The sequence below is a fragment of the Strigops habroptila genome, chromosome 3, assembly GCF_004027225.2.
Source record: "Strigops habroptila isolate Jane chromosome 3, bStrHab1.2.pri, whole genome shotgun sequence".
In the NCBI taxonomy this organism is placed as follows: Eukaryota; Metazoa; Chordata; class Aves; order Psittaciformes; family Psittacidae; genus Strigops; species Strigops habroptila.
In genome coordinates this window covers 74,887,632-74,910,614 of record NC_044279.2, presented here as the reverse complement: position 1 = coordinate 74,910,614, position 22,983 = coordinate 74,887,632, and the positions used below count along the sequence as shown (strand labels likewise).

The 22,983-nt window shown below is 48.8% G+C and overlaps 1 protein-coding gene across 1 annotated transcript; it reads left to right on the top strand.

Moving 5' to 3' along the window:
- The first annotated feature begins 16,546 nt into the window (after nt 1-16,546).
- On the top strand, nt 16,547-18,401 carry MB (myoglobin). The gene is made up of 2 exons (XM_030478025.1): nt 16,547-16,842; nt 17,534-18,401. The coding sequence occupies exons 1-2, from the start codon at nt 16,690-16,692 to the stop codon at nt 17,678-17,680; spliced, it is 300 nt and encodes a 99-aa protein (XP_030333885.1). The 5' UTR covers nt 16,547-16,689; the 3' UTR covers nt 17,681-18,401.
- Nucleotides 18,402-22,983: the final 4,582 nt, after the last annotated feature.

Sequence of the window (22,983 nt, the reverse complement as noted above, 5' to 3'; positions counted from 1 at the left end):
AAAAATCTTGATGTCAACCTCACTCAGGCTGAAATTATTTCTTTTAGGTTCCTGGCAAGCTAAAGACCTCCTGACATCCTGGCAGTGTGTTGTATCAGGGGTCTACATGGTTTCATTTTGCTTTCAGATGAAAACATTTCATAGGAGACCTTGTTCCCGGCTCCGGTCCCAAGACAGGTCTCCTTCTAACCCTTAATATCCTCCTAACTCTGACCTCCAGGTTTTTCATGAGGGCAGGGAGCAAGCGACCAGCTTGACGCTGCAGAACCGGGGGCTCCCTTGCCCTGCCTGGCAGGAGCGTGGGTACCTGCCCCATGAACCTGGGCTCTTGGCAATGCACATAGAATCATAGAATAGTTTGGTTTGGAAGGGACCTTCAAAGCTCATCTAGTCCAACCTCCCTGCAATGAGCAGGGACATCTTCATCTAGATCAGGTTGTCCAGAACCACATCCAGTCTGGCCTTGAGCGTCTCCAGGGATGGTGCATCCACCACCTCTCTGGGCAACCTCTGCCAGTGTTTTACCACTTCAGTATAAATAGCAAGTTGCCTCTGGATTTCAGATGCTGCCCAGTGAAGAACAGTGTGACAAAGACACATCAGAGGAGGGTTTGAATGTTAACAAGGGCAAGGCATTCTGAAATTCGTGGCTGTATGGATAATAAACTAGAGAAATTAAAGGTAAGAAAGGAGGGTAAAGATTTGAATTTAAGCCTAAAGCCTTACTTCAAAGGACACAACAGCTAAGCTGCTGGGGGAAATGGTCTGAAGTCTGGGGATTTGATTTTGGGGGTGCCTGCAAGTGAGAGCTTCCCTGTGGACTTGAATTCAGTGCCAGGGGAACTCCGCCTCAGAGCACAACCTTTCCTTTAATTAATTCTATCTTAATCTGCATGAAGTAACTGTATATTATTAAATAATCCTGCTCATAATACAAAGAGAACTTTGTATTAGCAGTAGAGGCTTTTATTTTTCTTATCCTGTATAAACAAGACGTATATCTACTGGCTGTTTTGTAAATAACCTTGTTGTCTCAGCCCTGCCAAGGGGGTGGCCCTTCTCTTCCTTCTTCACCTTTTCATGTCTGATGGCTTTTGGTTATGTTATTTCCTGTCAGCATGCCTAAAGCCAAGTTAAAACATGCTGCCTACAGTAGTTAGTTAGTCCTATTTGCTAAGCTGCTGTTTACACTGTTGTCTTATTGTATCTGCTTGGGTTACCCTAAAGGAGTAGGTAATGCTGAACGAGACGCTCCGACTGACTGCAGGAGCTGGGATTAGGTGCTGGTTCCTCACGCTGTGCTTTTCTGCACCCACTGGATGGTAATAAGCTGCTCTGAAAGGCTTGCTGGGTGCATGAGCTCACCCAGTCCCAGAGTTATAATTTGGAGCAGAGCAATTAAGGCTTTGGCTTACAATAAAGCTGGCACCTCTCTCTCCTCCCTCAGTGTTCTCTGTAGATTTGCATCCCCCATCATGTGCAGCATCTCTCACAATGGCGCGGGTGTCCTGCAAGCCAGGTCCTGTGGGCACACTGATAAATCATCTCGCTTTGGACACAGTAGAGCTCTCCTTGCCCTGCTTGCCCAGTGCCCCAGCTGGCACCACTGTGGTGAGCTGCTTGGCCAGGGCTCAGACTTAGGAGCTCATACACTTGCATGTCAATGCTTGTTTCTGGGGCAGTTTTCTATGCAACGCCTGAAACATTAATACCAGCATGCGCAATGTGCTTTGGGGGAAGCATCCACAGCTTTGATCTCATGCTGGAAATCCCTCTCCCCAAAGGGAGCCAGCAGCTCCCCTGCTTTGTTTCCCTGGGAGAGCTGATTTTCTCCTCCATGCTTGCAGAAACATCACTGGTTGCTGCTGCTGCCACCACACCACAGCCAGCTTGGCACAAGCTCTGGCAGCTGGAGACTAACAGTGGCCAGAGGGTGGCCAAGGTGCTGGGAGCAATGCTTGGGGTCTTTGTGGTGATCCTGGTGATGCGGTTTGTATGGATCTCCTCTGGATACATTTCTCTAAGCTCTCAGGTTAGGAAACTCCCCCAGGAATGCTATGAGCTTCATTACAGTTTCTGCTAAATCACTTAGCCAATATCATCAAAATGTATCTTGGAAACTTTTGGACCCGGTGGCTTAGGTATGCTGTTTGTGAAGCTACTGGGATGATCCCACAGGGAAAATGCCGCCGGTGCTCAAGCTGCAGCAGCATGAAGGAGCACCTCCAGCCACAGAGGCTGCAGAGTGGAGAAGGTCTCACCAAAACCCTGCTGGGGAAAAGCAGGGAAGAAAAGGGAAGAGCAAGATCAGCGGAGGTTAATCCCCTGGGAAACGCTGCATAGTGCAGGGTGTATGAACCATGGCAAGGGAATGGCATGTGGACCTGCAGCTGGCAGGTGCTCCCCGCTATTGCACATGGTTGACCACTGGTCTGTGCCTCCTCCCCGTGTGAATGTGAGGACAACTGGAGGGATGTAGGGAAGAGATCAGCTGCTGCCAGAGCAGCTTGTGGTGTCCCCAACCTGTCCAGGCTTGTGGGCATGAGCTGAAGCTGGACATGTCTCTGGGGTGGGATGGCCTGGAGGAAGGTCATTGGTTTGAGGGGCTGGTGCTTTGCCTTGTTTTCTGACTCTCATTTACTCAGAGCTCCAGACATGACCAGACACATGGAGGGAAAAGATCAAAAGGCAAGGAAAATAGGAGGAAAACAAATGTAAAGGAACTATGAGGTGAGATAAAAGATTACTTGTCCTACTAATTCTGCAAGAACTGAGACCCCAAAATGTTGACAAATATCGACATTTCAGCATGATAGCATTTGGAAAAAAATCCGATGGAGAGGAAGTTGCAGGAAATACTGCTCCATCTGAGGAGGGACAGCTTTGGAAAGAAAGACTTGCTGCTCTGCTTCCCTTTGGATACAGCTGACACCACTTTGTCAGTTGTATATGTGTTTATGTTATGTTCACCTTCCACATGTGAACCCGATAAATGCCACCAACCCTAAACCTCACAGGTAACTTCCAGAACACCCAATTTCCCACATCAGCTTACTGCTGGTCTTCTTTTCTTTCCCTGGAAAATCATCTGTGGTGCAAGAAACTTCATGTTGGCTATCTCAGGATCTGGGGGCTTGCTCTCACCCTCTTTGGATGTGGCTGCATACACAGGTCTTGACCTACAAAGAAAAATTGGGGTGTATGAAGGAACTTCTTTAGGCCATTGGGTCTCTTGGCTTCACCTCTCCCTGTTTATCCCATCCTGTGTAATTTCCACATCACCAGTGTCTTTCAGTGCTTCCTCACTGTAAGCTTTGTCCTGCAGAAGCTCAGAGACCTCTAGGCTCTTGTTGCTGGTACCTATCAACCTATCAATCCATTGAAAATGGATTGAAAATCTTGTGTCCCAGTGGAGTCTGTTTTAAGCCTGGGGTGTGGAAGCTGAGCACAGAGCCCAGCAGGAATGGTTGGTATTTTGTATGTGTGCCCAAGGAGGCTAACAGGGCTCCCCAGAGGAGCCAGTGCGGGATGCCACCTCCAAGTGATGGGTTGGGCAAGAGGAGGGGTCCTTGTGCTGGAACTGGAGGAGGTGTTCTTGAAGCACGGCACAACAAAAGGAGGAGAAAAAGGGAGCAGAGCAGCAGCAAGAGCAGAGAAACCATCTTAATCACAGTCCTTTTCCCATAGCACCCCATCCAGTGCCTGTACGGTGTGGCCTTTTGGCATACCCCACAGAAAGATGAAATAGTGGACATCTGGAAAAAGAGGAGGAGGAAAATAGTGTGGAAAGGGGAATCTCCAGGAGAAGGAAGCATTTCTGCAGGAGGAAGTGAAGCAAGGGGAACGGCTTTCTTACAGTCGCCAGGCAGCTAACTGCCTTTTGCACAAAATCACTGTCGAGACTGGCACCAACTCTCCCTCTTGTGGACAATCCCCTATATTTTGTGTAGTGCCGGGTAGCTGCCGCTAGCAGCCTTGAACCTCTGGTGGTTTTATTGTACGCTGTAATCAGATGTTGGACGTGATGGTTCATAATAACTCCTGTATTAAATATCCATGTGAATTAGGTTAAGAGAGTGGGTTGATCTGCAGAGCTCATACCTGAAGTGCCCCTGGCATGAGGCTCATCACTCAGCAGATGAGAGTAGCAGAATGGTTCAGGTTGGAAGGGACCTTAAAGCTCATCCAGTTCCAACCCCCTGCCATGGGCAGGGACACCTTCCACTAGAGCAGGTTGCTCCAAGCCCCGTCCAACCTGGACGTCTCTGTCAGTAAAGCAAAACACCCAAAAGCAGGACGCGTAGTCCTGAACAGGGAAGAGATACTGAATCGAATACTTCCCATGTTCACTCCTGTCAGGACAGCCTGGCCAGGACTTCACTTTCCTGCTTCCTTTCCTCTCACGGTGCTCAAAAAACCAAAAAAACCCAAAGCTTGCCCATGTTCTCACCTGAATTTCCACCTGAACTTTCCCCCTGACCCCAAAGACTCCCTCTAGCCCCAGGTTATGCACAGTGGGTGGGACGTGTGTAATACCTTGTTTTTCCCACAAAAGGTCTACCTGCTTTTTCTGGTCTATGTGCAGCCCCATTTCGTCTCCTGACTTTTTGATCTCTGGTCCCAGTGTTATCCCTTTCTTGCCTTTTTTTTTTTTCAATGATTTGGACCCTCTCTGCCCCAATAAATAGATGAGGCCGGGTCTGTCCTGCTGCGGGGCCCAATGCACCTCTCAGCTCTACGAGCTGCACGTCTGCAAGAGCAGCAGATAAACACTGGCCTTTTGCTCGGCAGGATAATAAACCCAGTGTGATTTGGACCTTGCTGTGAACTCACAGATGACAGAAAATTAACAACGAAACCCTGAGAAGGAGCATGGATTCATTTAGAGCAGAGAGCTACCACGTGCGGTGAGATCTCTGCTGCAGCTGACAGGGAAGGAAATAAAGGACCTCAGGCTAAGATAAGCAATTTCCAGGCAGATGCTGCCACAGACCAGCTGGATCCAACCAGCTGAGCCACCAGCACTGGAGCACTTGGCGGAAGGAGGAAGATCAGAAAATAAAGCCATGATGTCTGGGGAACTCACAGTTAAAAAGGTGCCAGGGGTGGGAGCCCTGCATGGAACAGAGATCTCTGAGGGTAACAGAGCTTTCTTTTTATTGAGGTTTTAGGGGGGTATGCCTTGAAGCCATTTGTGAGCAGATAGAAAGCAAATTGTTGTCTTTGCACGTTGGTTAATCTGCTGCAGAGTCACCAAGTCAGCAGGTTGTTTTTAACAGTTTGACCTCGTAAGGCTGCAGCCATGTCTGAAATATGTTTTGGGGAGCATGTATAAGAGGGTAAAAAAATTATAAACTCATGGGGAGTTCTGCCTTGGGCTGTTAAACACAAGCATGCAAATATAACCTTGGGAAGACCTTTAGCCTCAAGCTGCTGTGATGGAGTACGACTGCTTCTTCCACATCCCCTGGACATCTGCCTCTAGTGCTACTGGGGGAAGAGGCTAGATGAGCTTCTAGCTGTCCATGGATCCTGTGTATGCAAGATTCTTTTGGGTGAGCTTTCCAAAGGTGCTCAGCCTGGGACACCCATATATGCAACTCAGCTGAGAGGGGCAGCCAGGCTGATCACCTAGCAGGGATGCTGTACTAGTACCAGTCCCAAAGCAACCACAGGACTCAACATAAGTAAGATCTTACAGGATTTGTTTTTTGGGGCCTGTATCTTGCAGACATTATCAAGCCTATGATTCCTTTGCCAGCAGGACGCTAAAGTGGACCAATCAAAAGACCTGATTGCAAGCACAGCAGTGAAAATGAGATGAAATGGCAAGAACGACAATAATGGGGAAAAGATGCAGAAAAGAGACCCCATCCCAAATTCAGTGGTAAACTCCCTGGTCAGAGGGCCAGGCCGCCATCACTGTGTTGAGGGTGCTCACTGCCATCCAGTGTTAATCTGCTTGAAGAAAATATCTCTTTTTTTTGCCACATGTTTTTTGCAGAGGGATCAGTTTCCCTGCAGCCATTCCGCATAATACCAGCAGAGCTGAGAAAGCACTACTGGATTAAGGACTGCTTAAACTGGTTCTGCTTCTCAGAAGAGAAAAAGACCTGGTTGTCCCTCTCCTCTCTAAGGGAGCGCTTGGTATTGGAACAATAATGCAAAACGAGAGTGTGAACTTTGAAAAGGGCCAACTGCAGCTGGAAGCAAGAACCTGCTGGAGCTCATTAAAAGGCAAGTGTAAACAGCAGTACAAACAAGGGGTAGATCTTGGCTTCCCCACGGGCTCTTATCTTGCAGCAGCTCTGTGGATGAGGGGCTGCTTTGCAAGCAAGGAGAGTAAAACAGTGTGCCTGTTTCTAGCCTTTCACCCCACAAAACTCAGGCAAAGGGAAACACTGATTTGTTTGTGCTCTGCCACTGCTTACACAGTGCTGCCTGGAGTTTTGGAGGATGGCTTGATGCGTGTTTCTTTCACAAGCAATGCCTACGTAAGTAGCTCTGCCTCCCCTTCCCCCTCTGCCAGTGTCTGTGAATCTGACTGTGTGACAAACCAGAGAGCAGAACTGAGCTGGCTTCGAAATAAGTTCACCAAAAGATAGATATAGTTACGTTAAACTCACATCAGTTCCTTGATCTAGTTCATTTCAAGCCCTCATAAAGAGCTGCACAAGCACCATGGGCTGGGGGAGGCCTTGCTGGCATTGCCTCCAAATCCAACTTAAAAACATGCACAGTCTCCAGTGCTGGCACCTTGAGGGCTACTTGCCTGCCCACCAGGGCTGGGCAAGGCAATTTGCAGCTGTATCACCCAATTTTACCATGCAGCAATGTGCTCTCCCACCCCTTTTTGGGAGCCTGAGAGCCCACACGTGAGCTGAGCTGAGCACTGTGCCTCAGCTAATTAACCAGGTTAATTCCCTTTCCTCGAGGAGCAGCTCAGGGCATGTGAGTCCCAAGGAAGGGTGAGCTGCTGAAAAGATGATTACTTGCACAGTGGCTCAGTGTTCTCACCTCTGATGCTGCTCTTGCTCTGGTCTTGGACATGCTGCAGTTGCTGCCTTTGCAGGCACGTGTATGCCTTTCCAGCAGCACTCAGCCATGCCCAAAGCACACCGCATTCTCTCACAGGGCAAAGCACCTTGTAAGGTGCCCCTTGCACCCATACTCCCAAGGCACCGTGAGGAGGGTGATGAGGACCCTCTCTGGCATAAGCCATGGTGTGGGAATAAACACCCCTTCTAGCTGCCTGGATTTCAGTCTAACCTGATCATGAAATCCCAGCCCCAGCCACACTGCAAGCATCTCTGTTACAGCTTCCTATGTGTTGCTCTGAGCTGCAGAGTTCAGGGTGTCAGGCAGGCACACCATACTGAATGGATGCTGATTGCTTGGCTTTTTTGCCCATATGTGTTTTTAAGGCCCTTCCCTTTTCCCATTGTCCCCTGGCAGGCTCTAGTTACAGTGTTTTGTTGGTGGTGAGGGATGAGGGAGGAATTCCCCTCTTGCTTTATTATTTCAGTAAGTAGTGCACAAATCCCTGTGTGCCATTATGGTGTTATGAAGTTTAATCCACCTGAAGGGACTGCTGTATGCCACAGTTCCTTCATATCTTGCCACTGACTCCTAGAAAAATCCAGGGTCTCAGGGGTATAATCTATGTTCTTGCCTCCAAAAAAAGAATCTCCTCCCTTTGCCCCTGGGATGGGCAAGCCTTTAAAATCTGCCTGTTGTTTTCTAATCATCATACTCCTCCTTCCTTTAACTGCACTCGCAGTTTCCCTCAGAAATCTTCAGTTCCTTTGTACTCTCATTTCCTAGCCCTTAAGAGGAGGTTTGCATCCCCAGAGAGAGCTCATGCAGCCTCAGAAACAGCCTGCTTCTATACTAGAGACTAAATATTCTGGTCCTGGACTGCCCTGCTGCTTTCCTGCTTGTTCTCTCACTGAAGCCAAGTACTGGCCTGTAATAAGTGTCCTGCTTAGCCCAGATAAATATTTTGTCCAGGTGCTGTGCAGTGTCCCATACACCACAAGATGCCTGGATGACTGCACAGGAGCTGTGGGTTATGCCTGCATTATGCTATCCATCTTCTGGAAAAAGAAAATGAGTGAGTCATACAGTTGCCTGCCTGATAGTCACTGAAAGCTGGATCCTGTGAGCACTGAAGTGAAGGTAATGCCACCTCTGACTTTATGGCACAGGGCATGAGCCATGAAGAAATCCATGCCAAGATACTAATAAGTACATAGCACAGCACTGCAAACTCACAGCCCAAATCTTGTCCTGATGCTGAAATCTCCTCCTAATCCTTCCTCTTCCTTTTAAGCAGTTGCCTCGGGTCACCTCTCAGCTGCTGAAATCCATCAGTGTGTGGGAGCCCTGCCTGGAGGCACTGCTAAGAATAGTGTTTAAGTGCCAGGGGAAGGGAAGAGTTGAGCCTGGAGTGGATTTGGCCACTGCTATCACCAGTTCAACTCCACCTTGTTTCCTACAAGCAGTGGAGGCTGTGCAATGCATGCGGCTTCATATAGTGCTCTTATGTGACGGTCCTCTGATCGTCTGAATACTGAAATCAGCGGCAAAGCTGCACAAAACTCAATGTTCTTGCCCTGCTATGGCTATAAGATCCTGTTACTATTGCCCTTACCTCTCCTGCTATCACTTCTGGGAGCACAGGGTCTCACCTGCACGGACTGAGCTGCAGGCTCCTGAAGCAGAGTGCAAATGAACCTCTGACAAGCAGTTGTGTTATCAGCTAAATGCCATAGAAACCACAGCTGCGTTACGGAGGGCCCTTTCCCTGGCATTATGCAATAGGTAATTATGTAAGTTCCCATTATATAATAACATTCCCAGCTTTTTTCGGAGCGCCGGCCTCCCCCAACCACTCCCCTGGCAGAGTGGCATGTACCACGCTTACGTCATGTCACGTCACGTCATGTCACGTCACGTCATGTCACGCTTTATACAACCCCGGGTCACGGCAGAGCCAGGGCCATCGCCACCACCGCTCCCAGCCGCAGGACCCTTGGCTGCCGTCAGAATTCTTGTATTGTGGGGTAAAAGGCTCACTGAAAAGAAAAGAAGTTATTTGGCCAAAGAACCCCTGTCTGTCCCTCTGAGCTGTTCTGTTGTGTAAGTACATAAGATGGTTTGGGTTGTTTCTTGAGGAAAATTGACTGTTTTTCGGAGCATCTCTCTTCTCCTTGCTGGAAAGTTTATTTCATGAACTTACTTGAAATGAAAAGAAAAATACCTATTATTTCTGCTAGTGCCTTTCTATTGTGTATACATCTCCCTGCTTGCAGCAGGTCTGGCTGCAGGGTAGACAGGGCTAGAAATCATTGGTGACTTGCTAAATTAACTGCCAAGGCAATGCGGGGGACTGCTGTGCTTTCTGATGTTCACTTTACAGGCTGGTTGGACTTATCTCTTCTCTGTGGCCAAACAGACTTTGAGCTGGTCCGTCCCTGCGGCTAGTGTGTGATTCCTATTGTGCATCTCTGCTCCGCTTGGGTGTCTGTGCCACGTATTAATAACCACCAAACAGCTGGTGTTTCTAAAATCAGACCCAAGAGCCAGTCCTTGCTCTTTCACTGATGTGTCTGTGGGCTCAAGCAAGTCTTAGAACTTCTTTGATCCTTCATAAATGGGGAAAACAAGCATCTTTTCCATTTGTGGGATTGTGGCATGGACTAAATCCACTAATGCCTGTAGAAAGGTTTGTTGCCTGTTGAGGGAGGAGCAAGGCTGAAGTGAGACTGTACCCACTGGTTTGCCAGAAATGGCTCTTCCACTGCCTGCTGCACCCATTAGATGGGTGGTCCTTTCCTAAACACCTTTTGGTAACATTTTTGGGTAGAACCACAAAGCCCCTAGGACAGCCTTCCTCTTGGGAGTACCCCGAGGCTCTGCTATGGCTGTGCTGCTGTCCCACGAGATCTTCCTCTGCCCCAATCCCACCACCAGTGCTCAAGGCTGGGGGTTTAGGTGCAGCATCCTCCCCATGCCACCAACCTGCTGCAAGGCTGCGAGCAAAGCTGCCCAGCCACCCCAGGGCCCCGCTGCCGAGGAAAACAGACTGTCTCTATGCCCCGCACTGAGAATGAGCCCCTTACAAAGAGTTCTGCCATCTGCCACCCAACCGCAGCGTGAGCCCTGTGGCACTGGAACGCTGCAGTCTTGCGTGTCCTAGGGTCATTCCCTGCTTCCCAAATTTCAGGGCGACATGTTGGCCACCTCCCCGAGCCTCCAAATCCCGGGTAGGGGCTTGGACGTGCCCTCCAGTCCCCGTGGCTTTGTCGCCCGTGGCCACTAGATGGTAGCAAGCCCTGGCCGATGGAGCCGGGCTGCTCCGGCGCCTCCTGCCCGGGCAGGGGGAGCCCTAGGCTGGTACCTGCGCCGGCTGGTCCCGGCCCACCCGGGGGCTTTGCAACCAGGCAAAGACAGCGCCCGCATCACGCTGCGATACACCCCAAAACGTGGCCAAAAATATGAACGGTACCTTTTATGCTCGTTTAGCGAGAGTGCCTCCGCAGTGGGTGCAGACACATGGGAGCCAGCATGGCACTGGTGTGGCCAGGGTTGTTTGAAACAGGTTATTCAATCACCCAGCACTTTTTAAAGGGGGCATCTGATCTCTTGGCTCTCTGCAGTTTGCATTTGTTGAGAGGATTGTGCAAGTGATAGATTTTGCCCCGAGGGAGAGAGGAGAGGCCTGTAGATACTAAAATGTTACGTCCTTTTCGCCGCTGCAGGGTTGAGGCTCAGTTTGGTGTGCCATAAAGGTTTTAGTATTTCTGTAGACTATTTACTTAAGCTGTAGGGAGAAGAGCTTATGATTTCATTTTATTATTACTTCACTTCAAGAAAAAAAAAAAGCAATATGGAATCCCATACTCTTTTTAAACCTTCTGGCAGTTTAACACTAATGCCCATACCAGGACCGTTGGCTTCACCAACCCTGGTTAAATCTACAGGGAGCAGAGGCTCACCCAACTTCAAATGAAGTTATTATGGCAACTGAGTAGTTTCAGCTTGGGGAATATGACAGAGCTCGGTGCATAAGCAGCAGCCTCTTGTGTACCAGGAGCACATTTCTGTCAAGTCTGAAACGCGTGTAAAACAGTAAGGTCAGTATTCAGGATCCTACCCAAGGCCGAGCCTGGGATGGTGCTAATGCTTGTCTACTGCTGTAAGTACTTGAAGAGGGAGGCTGCAGGTATGTGATCTCTCCCATCTCAGCCCTGTGCTGAGGAGAACAACATGAGGAATGAGCTCTCTTCCATCTGTTTAGCTTAGTTTGGGTAATTGGTGTGACCTTGAGTTTGCGCAGGTAAATCAGAATGAAATCTTGGCATTGAAATGTTTAGGATGTGGCTTTTTGGATTTAAGCAAACTACTGCGTAGAGAAAAGAGAAGGGGAGGTTTGCAGGTTGGCTCTGACAGAGTCTTGCAACATGTAATGGCCGAAGTTCCTTACCTCTAGGCTTGGATACCAGCTGACACCTCCATTTGGCTAATGCCACACTTCTTACTCAGACTATTCCCTTTAAACTTGTGTGTTTCTGAGGGGATGGTGGCTGTGTGCCTCCATCCTCCTCGCTGCCCGTTTCCCTTTGTATATGGCACTTCTTTCCCCTTGCAGGGCTGGGGCAGGGAGACTGTTCCAACATTGAAGAGTGGATGGGTGCAGAGGTAGTGATGCACCTCAGGTCCTGCAGCACTGTTAGGGACAGTGGGGTCGCATGTTCTTCTCCTGGGCCCCAAGACCAAGTGTCTTCAGCGCTCAGTTGACATTTCCCACCTGCCAAAGCCTGCAGCATGTGCCCTTTGGACACATCCAGAGGTAGGTACGTGCTTTAGGACAGCAGCACTAGCTGGGCTTTGTTATCGGGCTGTGCTCTGACTGCAGTCATCCCCTGGAAGGGACTAATCACCCTGCTGATGTGCCAGGCCATTATCAGTTCTGATGGGGCTAGAGGAGAAAGGCTGGGACATGTTCTGAAGCATACCCACATTGTTTGCCAGGCCGGTGGCTTTTCTTCCCAGCAGTGATATTTGAGTTGACAGAGGTAGCCAGAGACCTTAACTGCTGGCTGAGCGTGTGTTGAGTGAAGCCCTGCTGTGGCCTTGTGTCTTTGGCCTTCCACAAACCCTCCTGGCTCAGCAATATGTCTGTTGGTTCCAATGTCCAGGCTTAGCCATCGGCTAATCCTTTGGGGTGTTCCCCAAAGAAACAGGCAGAAGGACCCCAGCTGGCATGTGTGGGTAACTGGCTCCCATATAGCTTTTATGCACTTCCTCCCTCCTGCAGAGGCTGGGGAGATGACAGGGCCGCTTTGAATATGGTTAGCTCTTAAGGACATGTCTCTTCTAACTCTGTGCTCTTCTCTGTAAGTAAATGGTATGTGTTACCCCAGGGGAAAAGGAGAGTGAGATGAGCATGGGAAAAGGAAAGGCCTTGGAGCAACAGAGCTGATGCTACCAGCTGTCCTGGCCTTTTCTCCTGCTTGCCCTTGGCAGGCTAGTGGAGAGGGGGTAGGGTGGCCTTGCAGATGACAGTGCTCTACAGGAATCTCCTGCCATACAGCTTGACACTGTCTCTGGGTCCTTGTGAACCTGGGACAGGCTCCTGGCACTGTGTTTCGGCAGTGCCCTTTCTGTCTAGAGTGGGACATGTGCCAGTCCAATACGAAAAGCAGAAATTATGCCATCAGTGGCACCCACAATAGCACCTGACCCAAAATAGTTTCCTAGAAAAAAATAGGGAGGCTGATTAGGTTAGACAAGCCTGAAAGAGAGCAAGACGTCCAGCTGACGACTGACAGGTGTAGGTCTGTGAGCAGGGGCTATAAATCCCACGGGTGAGCTCTCCAGACACGCTGTGGGGAAAGGCAAACGGCTGCGGGGAGCACTCGGGACCTGCCTTCAGTGAACCATGGGGCTCAGTGACCAGGAATGGCAGCAGGTGCTAGCCATCTGGGGAAAGGTGGAGTCCGATGTTGCTGGCCATGGGCATGAGATCTTAATGAGGTAGGCAAGAAGCTTCGGTCCTAAGAGTAGAGCTGAGAGCTTCTGATGAGAGACCAAGAAAGGGGTATGTTCAGTATGGAGGCTTATGTTTGGCAGTGTTTGTTTCAACCAGCTTTGTTTTCTTTGTTGTAGGGTGGTGTTTTTTTCCATTGCTATGGTTTTTGGCTAAAAATTACTCACTGTACTAAGTGGCTGTGCTTCTGTCTCTCCGTCTGTGGGTGCAGGAGCAGACCAGTGCTGCTTTCAAAACTTTGTTAACTCCCTCTGCCTCTGCTGGCAAAGCTCTGCTTTGGATCGTCATTGCCCAACCACCATGGCAAGAAATGCTGGAGCAAATTGTGTGTCCTGGGCCTTCAGATGCCCTGCAGCAAGGATATGGGGAGGCAGGGAAGGAAAGGAAAATCACCTCTGTCGATTTTCTCAGCATCTATGATTTCAGTAAAATTAACTGTGAAGAACATGAATGTTTCCCTCTCCCCACCTTAGTCTCACCTGGCAGAGCCCTGCCCATCCTGCTTTTTGGCCAGAAATCTGGGTGGTAACACTTGCCCACTTCCTGAGGATGAATTTGAGGTCTGGGTGTCAAACAAGGCACATCCTTCCCCTGCTTCCCTCCTCCATGATTCTGGTGTCAGAGCAGGAGTGCTCATGAGGACCCCTGCACCCATGTTGTCCCTGCAGTCCTGGCTCCCTGTGAGGGGAACACTCAAGGTGCCAACAGTGAGTCACAGAAATGCGATCTGGAAGGGATCTCAGGGCTGCAGTGAGAAACACCACTGAGTGGGCATTGGAGCCTGTCCTTAAAGACCAGCAGGAATGGAGACTTAAAGGATACTCTCTCCAGATCTCCCCCTCAGCCTGTGCACAGTATGATGTGCTGGAAGGGTACAGGTGCTGAGGAGAGCAGTGGGGATATAGCACCCACTTGGGAGGTTTCCTAGCCTAAGCACGACTAATGGAGCCCACACCACCAGGTGAATCCACTGAAAAGCTTTGAAAAGCTTTTTCAAAGATGAGCCAAAGCAGTGAGCTGTTTTATTTACTTCCTTTATCATGGCCCAGTTTAGCTTGAAGGGATGGAGAGTCTGGGGCAGCCGGGTGGCAGTGTGATGGCTCTCCCCTCATGCGGTCCAGAGCAGGCATGCTGGAGAGGTAGTAGGAACCTGAGCCCTTCCCACCAGTTCATCTCTGTGAGGTGGCTACTTTGGCTCTGGAAGTGCCACACAGTTTCTAGCTGAAAAGGTAGTATCATTTTTCTTACAGGTATTGCAGGAAAGAGCTTGGCATTAAATAAATAGATGACACCCTCTTTCCCTGTGACTTTGTGCTCCCCAACCAAACCAACCCAGATCATTTCTTGTTCCTTCAAGGAGTTTGTGAGGGAGGAGAGAGACAGGGGAGGCCCAGTAGCTCTTAGTTTAGGAATGTGTCTGCACGTGAATTGTTAAAAGCTTCTTAGGTAGATGTCACATTCTGGGAATATGCTTAGAAAATGACGATTCAACTAGATGTTTCCTAAAGGAAACAAAAGAATACTCCTTGGAAGAATTTTCATGAGTCTTGGAAGTATATCATCTTTGGCAGACACAATTCAGCCATAGCCAGGCATGGTAGAGGGAGATTTTTAGAAATAACTGCATCCCATTCCAAAGTGCAAGGTTTTTTAACCTCTCTGGGTGGGACACAACCTGTGTTATGGAAAGATACAGGAGAAAAGGAAAGGCTGATGGTGGTGTGCTCAGCACCTGGTAGAGTACAGAAATCCTTTGAAATGAAACACCAGCAAAGACTGGTCACTCCTCTACACAATCTTTTTGCCACAGAACACCTTGTGTTTCCATAAAGAAATACCTTGAGGTATTTATTAGTGTAATTTTACCTATACTCGCATCATACAGTGGAGAGTCTTGCCCTCATGGCAACGTACTTAAGAAGAATGTCCAGTTCTAGATGGGATGCAAGTCCCAGCACCCTCTCAAGCGCAGAGCAAGCGTGCAATCACTGTACTGTGAGAGGGAAGTTGGTTTCATGGCTGAGGTCCTGGGCTGGAGCTCCAGACACTGCTGCAGGTAACTTGGGTGAGCCACTTCACAGATGTAAGCTGTAGGGCTCTGGCTGTAAGGACATACACTGCTTTTTCTGGTGCTTCAACTGGTTGTATTATGCCCATCAGAAGGTGTAATACCTGAAAATAAACTTGTGCAAGGGAGCTGATGTCTCCTAGCACCAAATTATTAGACTGCTCCTAATAATCAGGACATGCAGTATCCCCTTTTCACCTCAACTCTGGCAGGGAAGAGTGAAATTTCCTACTATTTTGGTTGCCAGTGGTGTCTGCATCCTGTCTCCTAGGAAATGCAACAGGGAGGAAGCATCAGGAACAACATTAACTTGTCTTTTAGCCAATCTTCCACCTTCTTCATTTAATTTCCACTTTTGGATCAGAGTGCCTATGTATAACACTGCATGGCATGGTACCAACATGCCTGAAGGCCCTGCGCTCTTATTACACACTTACTCCCAAGGACTCTCTGAGGTGCTGCAGTTCCCGATGGACAAACTACACTGCTTGCAACTGGGATGAGCTGGGGGCTGGGAAAATGGGAAAGGAACCAAACTTCCCTATGTCTGCAGTCATAGGGTGGGAACACAGGAAGCTGTCCCATCCAGCTGATGTTCAAGAATACCTGAGCTCCAGATGAGCTCAGGTGAGGGAGATGAAGCTGGGGACTGCTCCCCTTTTTTTTTTTTTGTGTGTGTGTGTACAAGAAGCCTCTAGAAGTCTCTTTTCCTGCAGAGATGGGCTGGGAAGAGTGTTCTGGTGAGAGCCAGGGGTCTAGAGATTGGCTGCTCAGCGACAGTAAATCAATGAAGACAGGTGGTTTTGTTTCTCCTTCAGACGAATGCAAGAACTCACCTCTCAGTACCACAACCAACCTTGGCTCTTCTCTCTATCTTAATACAGCTGACATAACCTAGGGGACTGGTGCCAAAGAGTTAGCAGAGCTATATATATAGAAAAATGCTCTGTCGCTCTAGTTGGACATGTTTAGTGCAGTGTCTCTGTCACAGCCAGAGAGAATGGAAAAAGACAGTGGTGATAATGTTTAGGACATGTAAGAGGATGGGATTAAAGTAGAAAAATACTCAAAGGGAGGTATGTCAGGAGCTTCTGCTCCCTAAGATATCATTAGCAAATGATAAAAAGCAGTCTGTTCAAAATAGAAAGGAAATTTCTGCACAGAGTGTCATGAGGTTATGGAACAACCTACCAGGGGAAGGATGAAAAACGCTTAAACCAAATTCAGAGTAGGGTCAGATGCTTCCCTGGCTTATACACATGCTAAAAGGAGTGATTATGAATGGTGGTAATTTTGAAAGGATCTAAAGTGTCACAGTTATCAGGTTAAAGTAACCTCTACTAGCAGGGACTAGGTAAGAGCTTTCTTTGGGGAGGGAAGAGGGTTATCACACCTTTGTCTGAAACAACCTGGAGCAGCTGGACCTCTGCTCTGGTCTGGATGTCAGCTCTCTCAAGGTCTCTCAAGTCTCACAAGTCCCTCTACTTTTGTTCACAGACTCTTTAAGGACCACCCTGAGACCCTGGATCGCTTTGAAAAGTTCAAAGGCCTGAAGACTCCTGATCAGATGAAGGGCTCTGAAGATCTGAAGAAGCATGGAGCTACTGTCCTTACCCAACTGGGCAAAATCCTGAAGCAGAAGGGTAATCATGAGGCAGAGTTGAAGCCCCTGGCTCAAACCCATGCGACCAAGCACAAAATCCCTGTCAAATATCTGGAGGTATGGCAAAGGGCAGGGAATCTTGTTGTCTGATGTTTAGTGAATGTGTGCAAGATAGCTATGTGAGAGTTGCCCTTTATTTACTGATGGCTAGTTGGACTTCAGTGACCCCTCCCTCAAGTCCAATGTCTCCGTGTACAGGCAGGACGAGACATGGAAAGGGCTCATGGTATGTGAATGGTATGTGACTATCCAAGTTTAGATTTCCCATGCCAAACACCACACACGGTCTGGCCAAGCCTTGACAATAATAAACCAGCCTATGCAGCTCTGCATGTAGAAACTACATTATGTAAGAACTGTCAGTGACTGGATACCAGGGACATACAATTTTAGGGTAAGCCCTGGAGGATCCACTGGAGATCAAGACCCACAAAACCAAGTGTACAAACACAGGGCATGAATTTTCAGCCTGAATTGATTAGGCAGACAAAGAGTGGGAAGGTCCATGGTCTACTCAAGGTCATGTAGCAGATCAGTGTCAGAGCTAGGAATAGAGCCCAGTTCTTCTGCCCAGCCCAGGCTGCTTGCATGCTAGACCTCACTGTCTCTCCAGAGACTGTGGGAAGGGCTACTGAATTAGCTTGGAGGTATTTCCAGGCTCTGCAACCTATTTCTTAGTCTGGCTTTTCTGAAAATAGACCCTGAGTGTCCCTTCAGCTTTTCTCTCTCTCTCTTTCCTTCCTCACAGTTCATTTCTGAAGTCATTATCAAGGTCCTTGGCGAAAAACATGCTGCAGACTTTGGGGCTGATTCCCAGGCTGCAATGAAGAAGGCCCTGGAGCTGTTCCGGAATGATATGGCTGCCAAGTACAAGGAGTTTGGTTTCCAGGGTTAACACATACGCACAGAGGAACACCACGATGGAGGCGTGTCCATGCATCTTAGAGTAGCTTCCCCAGCACTGTTTCGGACATATCACAATTGGCCATCCAAGATCTGTGGGAAAGCTTTGATGAGAGGCCAAAAGTCACTCCAGGCAGTGTAGAGGCACTGAGAATGATATCCATGATAAACCGTTCTTTCCTGGCTTCATGTACACAAGAGAAAAAATCTGCTTCCTTAGGAAAAATAATGTAAGGGATTATCTGTGAGCTTCTGCCTACCCTAACCCTTTTTTCTTTCTCCCTCCTCAAAACCCAGTCTGAGAGGCGAATGGCATGGCCAGAGATGAAAGGATGTGGAGGAACAAGGGGAATGTTGAAAAGTGTGGTGAATGAGAGTGTGAAGGGATGACTCAGATGGTATGAAAGGGATGTCAGGATGGGAAGCAGGGGCCCAGCGTCCCATTCCTCCCACAGGTGAGACTGTTAGCAGGTTACTGTGGAGAGCTTCCAGCACAGTATTACCTTGCTTTGTGGGGGTGAACCAGCCAGTCATTCTCCAGTGTCTGCTAGCTCAGAAACTTGTATTAGTTGTTAAACTCACATTAGCAAAACTCGGAAGAGCAGTACTCCCTGCCATCTGTAGGTTTCTGGTAGCCGCTGCTAAGCATCTGAAGTTCTGTTGCACTGGGAAGTCAAGTATGTGTTTCTCAGAAAATAAAAATTCCTGCAGCAGTGTTGTGTGTTTGCTCCTGGCTTTACAGGCACCCCGGTGAGAAGTGGGAGAGAGGGAGAAAGCGTAAAGGTGTGTTGTGTACGTATCCAGCTGCAGTGTCAGTCCATGACTTGAGTGGCACTTGGCATCTGTCTTAGCCAGGGGACTTGGGGCACTCAGATGTCACCATGGAGTCATGACCTGGTTACTGGACTTCACAACGCAAAGCAGCAGCACAGACTCGGTGCCTCAAAGCTGACTAAAGGCCAGGGCTACTGCTGTGCTGGGGGGAAAGTGGTGAGGGAAGGCTCTTTGCTCATTTATGGGGAGGCAGCACGTGCAAGTGGCCTCGGGTCCCAGCAGCAGCACAGTGCATTCCTCCCTCCAAACAATGGAAAGCAGGGCCGATTAGCGAAGGAGGAAGGCTGCAATGGCAGCATATGCTCTTAAGACCCAAGCTTTGGTGTCTGTACCATTGTGCATTTTTGCTGAGGTGTGTTTACAAATGTATATCCGTGCCCTATGGGGGAGCTTAAGGGACAGAATGCCAAGGCAACACCTATGTGTCTGCCTGTGGCCCTCTCCCCATCTTGGTTCCACAATGAAGTTCAAGTAACTTAATTTTACTGAGGTGGGAGAGGCTAAGGGCCACATTGTGCCTAAGGCTGCCCAACGGTTAGTCAGAAATGGTTGGAGCCTGAAAAGGGTGTTTGAGCGCAAAGTCTTGACCTGACACACAGGTTCACAGCAGACTGTAGCTGACTGTGAATCACACAGTTTCTCTGGCTGGACCTAGTTGGAGAGGCAGTTATACCCCATGGCGAGCACTGGGGTTCTTATTCCCTTCTCTTCCTCCACCCACATCATCCGTCTCAGGGCGTCAGCAGTAGGGTGCTGCAGCCTCTTCTAGAATATGTACTCAAGTTGTCTCCATGCAGAAAGCAAGGCGGATGAGAAGTGTGCTGTCTTTCAGTATATTTGCACAGGGTTGAGAGCATTCATGGCAGGGCTGCATCTTGGCACAGCAGCAGGATGCTACAGAGGCAAGCAGCTGGATCGTGGCTAGGGGGAAATGTGTGGAGTCAACATGGCTGCTCTTCTCTGGTAGGGAGAAAGTAATGCACCTTATCTTACAGAGACAGTGCGAGGGCAAGCACGAGAAAGAAACATAAGGTGCTCAGTACCGGGAACTACTAGCAGAGTCTGGTTCAAAGCACTCCTTGCTACCCTGTGTGCAGTGGAGACAGAGGAGGAGCCACCAGCTCCCCTAAAAATCAATTCTGAACCAGCGTGATCTGCTATGTGTTGGATCAGGGCAAAGGCCACAAAATTTCAGTCTCTGAAAGGAGAAGGAATGAATTCCTTCCCGGAACAGAGCATCTCTGATTTCTTGCTCTTTACAAATCCTCACTTTACCTCTGGGAGCTTGCTTGGGGTTTCAACCTTTCAGAGAGGGTCACAAAAGCCTATGCTGTCACCTAGATGAAGTTACAGCCAGGTGGTCACTGGCTAAAGCAACTTGCTTCATCTGACTCCAGTCTAGTCTGTCTGCCTTTGCGGGCAGGGCAACCATTTTAATTAAGGTCTAGGATTGCCTGTCCAACACAATAAGATTTCCTGCCAGTGACAACACGCTCTGCTTTAGGATTAAAAGTTCTGCTACAGCAGCTGCCTCTGTCAGTCTGAGTGGGACTGGAGTCCACTCAGATAAAAATATCGTGTCCAGATATTTTTATGCAGGGCAATGTGGTGGAGAAGAGAGGGTTTGCATATATGTTTTGTCTAGCTACTGGTTATTAGGTGCCTGGAATAAACATCAGCCCGTTGGGAGCACTAACCCTTCACTCTGCCAGCCTTACCCCACTGTGTCAGTGCACAAAGGACCATCCTTAAATCTGTGCTGGTCAGATGTGGGGCCTGGTGTGGGTTTTCTGGTTGTGGCTATGGCCCAGTGAAGATGGGCAAACTGAGGTGAACCAGCAAATTCGGATACCAGTAACTGTGGAGCTACCTCCAGCAGGCTCAGTGGGTTGGGGTTGCTGTGGTGAAATCCACATGTCTGCACCTTTTGTGTATGCCCTTGGCTGCGATCCTGACATAGTATAGCAATATATGTAATTCCCACCCAGTGAGCCTTTAAAACTCCAGGAACAGCCCCTCCTTGAGGGACAGGGGTAGTTTCCTAGAGGAAAGGGGATGGTGGGGAAAGGGTTTTTCAGCTCCATGATGTACTGATTCAGCATTTTTGTTGGAGTCACTCTCTCCACTGTGCTACTAGCACATGTAGCTTTTCTGGTTCATGTACGGGACAAAGTCCCTTAGTGGAGATAAATCATATCAGCGTAAGTCCAGAAATTTTCCTGCCTCCTTTCCAGGAATAGCTTTACACAAGGAGGATGGGTCCCAGGGGCTTGTGCCCAGCCCCGCTCCGTTAGCACCATTTGGTGTCACATACACGTTCCTGGTCACACAATGGGATGTGGATTGTACGGCAGCCAGCCTCCTTGCTCCAGCACGTACATGACTACAGCCAGGTCAGGCTTTTATGGCTGTCCTATGCTTTCCATGCATTCCTGCAATTTCCTTTGTGCTAATGATGCTGTTTCTGGCAGCAAATGGGTTATGCACCTGCATCCGCCCTTAGGTTGAAAAACATCCTTGTTGCTTTGCACTTGACATACTATTCTGCTCCCACTGCGGCGGTTTCCATTGCATGGCAGAGCTCCCTATGGAACTGAGCCAGTGACCTGTCTGTGTTCTCTCGGGCTTCGGTGTCAGATGCCGGCAGCTCATCAGGATCTCAGACGTGGGGAGCAGGCCCTCGCTTCCCAGGCGCTGTGCAAGTCAGCCCCAGCCACAGTGCAACAACACTGCAGGCTGTGCTGCCTGTGCCTTTGTCTTTACTTCTGCCTGCTGATCCTGCCTCACTCCAGTACCTGCCAATGGCAAGTGGCATCAAGGAGTAAATGCTGGGGACCATATTATTAATCCCGTGATCTCTTGGTCACCTTAGCGGGAGGAAGGGATGGGGCTCCAATGACTAATTATGTTAAATATTTAGCACCTTAGCATGACGCTTGTAGCATTCTTCATGTTTGCATCTCCCTGCAGGGCTAACGTGAGGAAAGGGCAGGGAAGTTTCCAGTCCACGTCATAGTCACTGAACAGATAGGTCTCGTTTCTGAGTATTGAAGCACAGTGTCTAAAGAATGTAATGTCTATATGACACTGTAATTTAAGACGGAGACTCAAAATGCTCACCTATACCACATGCTTTCAGATGAGGATTATTTTTGTCATGATCCCTATGTTTTCTACCACCTGTGAAAACCTGTCCTGTATGTTACGCCACTGAGGAAAAGAAACCAGTGGTGGAGCCACAAAGAACCATCACAAAGAGGTGTTTCTTTGCAGGAGACTTGCTCGCCCACAGCACTTTTTCCAGAAGGTGCATGGTGCCAGAGCTTGTCCTTCTCCTTCCTGGACTCAGTCCTCTCAGGTTTGCTAAAGGCTGCATCCCTGCTTGTTCAGTCTGTGCAGGTCTAAGAGAGTCTGTGCTGCTTCTATGGCTGAACACTCACACACATAGGGATATCTCTACACATGTATCAGCTTCACAACACACATCATTAGCAAAGACCCTCTGTCCAAATCCTTCAGATTCCAGTGTGCTTATGTGCTGGTTCTTCATTTCAGAGGATGATACATGTTAGTTCTCACATTGTGCTTAAATGAAGTATGGCCCTGAAACCAGGTTTTGCTAAGGTCTAACCAATTAAGAAGACAGACTGTGCAAAGACATGGCATCTCGAGAGCACTGGTAAGTAGGGGGCTGTAAAGTTTCATGAAGGTGTGCTGGCAGAGTCGAGGAACCCACCTGAAACTACAGTAAGTGAAAACAGAAATCCCAATCATCCTCTGTTATCCAACAGGCTGATAAATGAGTATTTATGAACATGAGAGTCACAACAATGCAGCCTCCTTGACCAGCACATAAATCCCTCCCTCCTCTGTGACCATAGGCATAACAAGCCCATCTCCCAGTCCTGTGACTTCTATAAAATCCTGATCCAAATGTCAGTAAAGGTGACCTTGCGGCTTTTTAAAGCAGTACTTTAGAGTCACTTGGCTGCACTGTACCGAAGTCCTTTCCCAATTTGGCTTTCATCCCCTCTAAATACACAAACAGAACAGGCTACCTTCACCTTACCCTGCAGCCCTGCAGAGACCACCCATGGTAAGCTATGCCAGACAGAACATCTGGGGCTCTGCTGGGCAAGGCAAGGCAAGTCCTGGCACAGGCCATACCAGTGTAGCTGGTAGTTGGATGGACAAGGCTATGTATACTTGGGATGGGGTTGGTATTGGAGTCTCTGTCTCTCCCTCCATATCCCAAGAAAAGCACCTCATGCTGAAAGAAACAACAATTCAGCGGCCCTGAGCTGGCCAAACGGTCACTTCGGCTATGCCCATGTTAATGCAAGTGTCATGAAGTCAGTGGCGACAACTTGGACATGAGGTTGTTCTACCTCATTTAAGGCACTGGCTTGGATACATGTCATGGGGCTGTGGGACTGGTTTACTGGGTTTGCCTAAAGCTGC

Bases quoted from the DNA above. Each gene is read 5' to 3' on its own strand.
- MB (XM_030478025.1), top strand. From the start codon at position 16,690: ATGAAGGGCTCTGAAGATCTGAAGAAGCATGGAGCTACTGTCCTTACC. The intron at 16,843-17,533 runs GTATGGCAAAGG...CCTTCCTCACAG, and splicing joins TCCCTGTCAAATATCTGGAG to TTCATTTCTGAAGTCATTAT.